The following is a 4,756-nucleotide window of genomic DNA, read 5'->3' on the forward strand; positions in this document are numbered from 1 at the left end:
GAATGGACTCCTTCTGTGCCATAATGACTCCATGACTGGAAATATATAATGTAGCTACAGCACTTTATTACAAGACTAGAAAAGAAATGGAAAGGGGGAGAAAAGAAAGTGTTTTACTCACAGATATTGGACACAGGAGGAAATTTTAGTCTGTATGAAACTCAATCTTCATTCACACAAAGCCCGCGCTCTGATTGGCTGGAGGACAAGAGTCCTTCCGGTCTTCCAGATTCCTATTGGTCAATCCCTCAGCATGACCGGAAGGAGCGGGCTCTCTCCCACACATGCGCAGCTTCCCCTCTCCGAGCGGCTTCTCGCTCTGGCCGGAGCCGGTTGCCTGGAAACCTTGGCTCCAGGATGGGGAGGGGGAACAATGGATGGGGGCGGGGCTCCCGCGTTCGCGCGCCTGGCCTGCAGACTGGAACCTGAGACGTCACCGCGGAGCACAGTGATTCCTATTGGTTGATTCAGGCAGGGTTCCATTGTGGACGTCACAATGCGGAAGTTGGACAATAAGCTTCAGACTAAAACTTCCTCCCGTGGGCAACATCTGTGAGGAAATCAATGTTTCCCTCTTTCCATTTCTTTTCTCATTCTGGGGGCAAATTGTTGACTTGCAGGGATTGAAGGGAAAGGAAGTGAATCCGGGCAGGTTGCAGACTCTGGAAAGATTGGCCCAGGTCTCTCTCTCTTCAAGACACTGTGATACCCAAGTGAGAATGTTTCCAGTGCACTGACTCTGGAAAGAGCTTTAACCAGTTACACAGCCTGAAAAAACATCGCACCATTCACAACGGGGAGAGACTGTACATGTGTTCTGTGTGTGGATGAGGCTTCAACTGATTGCCAAAGCTGGAGAGACTCAAGGACACTCACAACATGGAGAAACCATGGAAATGTGCAGACTGTGGGAAAGCTTTCAGGTTCCCATGTCAGCTGGAAACCCATCGACGCAGTCACACCGGTGAGAGGCCATTCACCTGCTCGAAGTGTGGGCAGGGATTCACTCAGCGATGCAACCTGCTGAGACATCAGCGAGTTCACATGGACAGGCCGTTCAACTGTTCTCAGTGTGGCGAGGGATTCAGTGATTTGCCCACCCTGCTGTACCACCAGCAACTTCACACCGAGGAGAAGCCATTCACCTGCTCGGAGTGTGGGAAGGGATTCAATCGGTCAACCCATCTGCTGAGACACCAGCGGCTTCATACTGGGGAGAGGCCATTCACCTGCTTGGAGTGTGGGAAGGGATTCATTCAGTCATCCAACCTTCTGCGACACCAACGAGTCCATACTGGGGAGAAGCCGTTCACCTGCTCCGAGTGAGGAAGGGATTCACTCAGTCGTTCAGCCTGTTTACCCACCGGTAACTTCACAGCGGGGAGAGGCCATTCCTCTGCCCCAATTGTGGGAAGGGATTCAATCGATTATCCAACCTGCGGAAGCACCAGCAAGTTCACAAGTGATTACAGGGGTTGGATTCCATTATTGCTGCTGTTAATCACATTAGGACTGAACTATGTTCATTCTGGCAGATGGCAATGGAGGGTTTCTTTTTGCTGGACTGTCTGTTCTCATGACTTTACTTCCAGTGGGCTGATGCCCTGAGACTTGTTGCGAGTATTTAGCTGCTTTTTCATATAGATCACAGGAACAAAGGGTGTTTTGAAGGTAAAGGAAATGGTATTTAGTTTGCGTTTCTGCTTGGAACCTCCTAAAACATGCCACTTTGCCATGAATATTGGCTGTGCGAGGGTTAAAAAGTTATTTTTTTAATTTATCTGAGTGTTTCTCACAGGAAGCAGCCACAGATTTGCCCTTGTTTTATTTGCAGCTAAATTGGAGTTGGTGAGTGGAAAAGAAGCTGGAAGATTTGTCGAGCTTGGAGTTGGAGGATGAAATCTACAGTGACCCTCGCAGTGAAAGGCCTTGTGGTAGAACCAGTCAGCTTGAGCAGTTAGTTTGGAAAGAGCTGCGAAGATGCAGTTGGAGCAGGCTGGGGAGAAGCAGTCTGTCTGGTCAAAGTCAGGTCAAGAAGGCAGTGAGGCTCACGCTTGAGTTGAGGAATCCACAGTCGTGAGGTCTGAAAGAAATTTTGGAGGGGGTCGCTTAGCCAAAAGCTGATGGAATGATGCTCAAAGGTAGAACAGGGTTTACAACTTAAATAATTACAAAACAGTGTTAAGTTCATAGTATGTAGTTTGTTCAATTTTTTTCTTTACAATAAAGTTTGTTTTTGTTTAAAAGCATTACATTTTGTGGCATAACTCAGTGAATCACTGGGTGTTCAGATTTCTCCTTAAACACTGACAGTCCCGACCAGGATGGTAACGTTCTAGCTTGGTTCCTGGGGAAAAAATTGACCAGAAACAGTCAGTGAGAATCTCCACAGAGAGCGAGGCAGCAGAAGCCAGTCAGTCTCAGGAAGAGGTGAACAGATATTGGGTGTATTCAAGTTACTGAATGAGACAGCATGGCCTGTTTGTTCTTCTTCTTTGTCATGGGCATTGAGTCAGAACTGGAAGCTTTTTTTATTTTTTCACAGAATGTGAGTGTCATTGTCAAGGCCAATATTTATTGCCCATCCCTAATTGCCCATGAGGGGAGGGTGGTGAGCCACCTTCCGGGACCACTGCTGTCTATCTGATTCGAGTTTTCTGTAACAGTTTGGTACAACTGTGTGTCTTGCTCGGTCATTTCTGAGGGCAGTTTAGGGTCAGCCACATCCCTGTGGGTCCAGATTCACATGTAGGTCAGACCAGGTAAGGGCAGCAGATTTCCTTCCCTGAAGGGCATTGGTGAACCAGATGAATAAGAGAATTCCAAAGATTCACAAGCCTCTGAGAGAAATTTCTCCTCATCTCAGTCTGAAATGATCAGCCCCTTATCCTGAGACTGTGCCCCCATGTTCTGGACTCCCCAGTCAGGGGGAAACAGCCTCTCAGTGTCCACCCTTCACACCCTGGCTTTGGCAGCAAGTTGGCTCCACCATTTGCCAGTTGAACTTTCAGATGTGAAGCGAAGGGGGAAACATTAGTGTCGCTTGGTTGACTCTGGTGGGCTTTGCAGATTCCCAGTCAATGTCCCGACTCCTCCCCTCCCAGCCGAGGAATCTTCAAGAAGAGCAGGAACCCCGGTTTTGTCCCCTTGTGGCATTGTGGCCCAGTCTTGTGACCCCCCACCCCCACCGCTGCACCTGGGCAGATACCAGGCACCTGACATTGATCCCCTTGGGGTCTGAAAGAAATCCAAACAATTTTCAAAGCAAACACTGATGCAGCTTGAAATTGATACATTTGTCACTGAAACAAAATCCACGTGGCATTCCGCTTCCTCATGAGTTTCATGTGGCAGATTGACCAATGGGAACAACTGGAGGACCGAAAGGACTCTGGTCCTCCAGCCAATCAGAGCTTCCCCCATTGTCTGAATGCAGAAGTTAGACAATGAGTTGTTCACCTGCTCATTGCTGCCCAGTAAAGCTGCTGCTCCTCTCTCTCTGAATGAAGGTTGAGCTTCACACAGACTAAAGCTTCCTCCTAAGTCCAATGTCTGTGAATAAAACACTTTCTTCTCCACCCACACCGCGCCGCTGCCCACCCCCCCCCCCAACTCTTTCCATTTTCCATTTCTTTTCTCATTCTGGTGGTAAATTGTTGAGTTGCAGCAACTGAGGGGAAAGGAAGTGAATCCAGGGAGGGTGGAGACTCTGGAAAGGTTGGCCCAGGTCTCTCTCTCTCTCTCTTAAAGACATTGACATCCTTTGCTCCCTCAGCTTGACACATTTATTTGTCTGGCCAAAAGGATGGTCTCTTTCCTCATGTTCACAATTAAAGGGTGGTTTCTCCAGGAGGTGGCTGACATTCAGGTGACATTTTTGCAATAGAGGATATAGTATAGTCTAGTGTTATTATAATGGTACATATTATTTATGGTTCTCTAATTAAGGACATGTATTTTGTTCCTGGTCTTGTAAAATAGTGCTGTATATATTTCCAATTATAGAGTCATAAATGCACAGGAGTCTATTTGGTAACTTGAGTCCTTGCCAACTGTCTGTAGAGTAATCCAGTCAGTACCATTCCCCCTCTATATGCCCATTGCCCTGAAAGTTTATTCCCTTCAAGTGGCCATCCAATTTCATTTGAAATCATCGATTGTCTCCACTAACACCTTCCTCATCGGCAGCGAGCTTCAGATCATCACAACTCACTGCCCAAATAAAGTTTCTCCTCACATCCCTGTGTAGCTCTAATCAAGTAATCCAGTACGAATAGTCATTTGGTAGCACAGAACCTGAGTACTGCTGAAGAAAGATACATGACGTCAATGTTTTTTGTCTTGCACTCATCAGGACAATTTGCAAGAATACCAATTGTAAATGGAACAACAATTTACATTGCATGGGAAGAGAGTGCTATTTGGTTGGCAAGTAGACTCTGATTGGCAGAGGCGTTGCTATGCACAATGATCTTGGAAACGGTTTACTGCCAAACTTTTGTTTAAATGCAAACCAGACTCTGGTTGCTCAAGGCAGTACCCTGGGGAATGAACCAGGGAATGGCTTAAATGTCAGTTGGGAAGCATTTTTTGGGGAGGCGATGGCATTGTGGTATTGTTGCTGGACTAGTGATACAGGCACCCAAGGTAATGTTCTAAGGATCCAGGTTAAAATCCCAGTACAGCAAATGGTGGAATTTGAATTCAATAAAAATCTGGAATTAAAAAGTCTCATAATGATTATGAAACCATTGTC

At 46.8% G+C, this 4,756-nt stretch overlaps 1 protein-coding gene across 1 annotated transcript; it reads left to right on the forward strand.

Annotated features, from left to right (window-relative positions):
* Nucleotides 1-281: 281 nt before the first annotated feature.
* Nucleotides 282-2,246, forward strand: LOC121273673 (zinc finger protein 664-like). Its single transcript, XM_041180829.1, has one exon. The coding sequence runs from the start codon at nt 880-882 to the stop codon at nt 1,324-1,326; it is 447 nt and encodes a 148-aa protein (XP_041036763.1). The 5' UTR covers nt 282-879; the 3' UTR covers nt 1,327-2,246.
* The last annotated feature ends 2,510 nt before the right edge of the window (nt 2,247-4,756 follow it).

The sequence above is a fragment of the Carcharodon carcharias genome (genome assembly GCF_017639515.1).
Source record: "Carcharodon carcharias isolate sCarCar2 chromosome 27 unlocalized genomic scaffold, sCarCar2.pri SUPER_27_unloc_1, whole genome shotgun sequence".
Lineage (NCBI taxonomy): Eukaryota > Metazoa > Chordata > Chondrichthyes > Lamniformes > Lamnidae > Carcharodon > Carcharodon carcharias.

Excerpts from the sequence above, each read along its gene's own strand:
- LOC121273673 (XM_041180829.1), top strand. The coding sequence starts at position 880 with ATGGAGAAACCATGGAAATGTGCAGACTGTGGGAAAGCTTTCAGGTTC.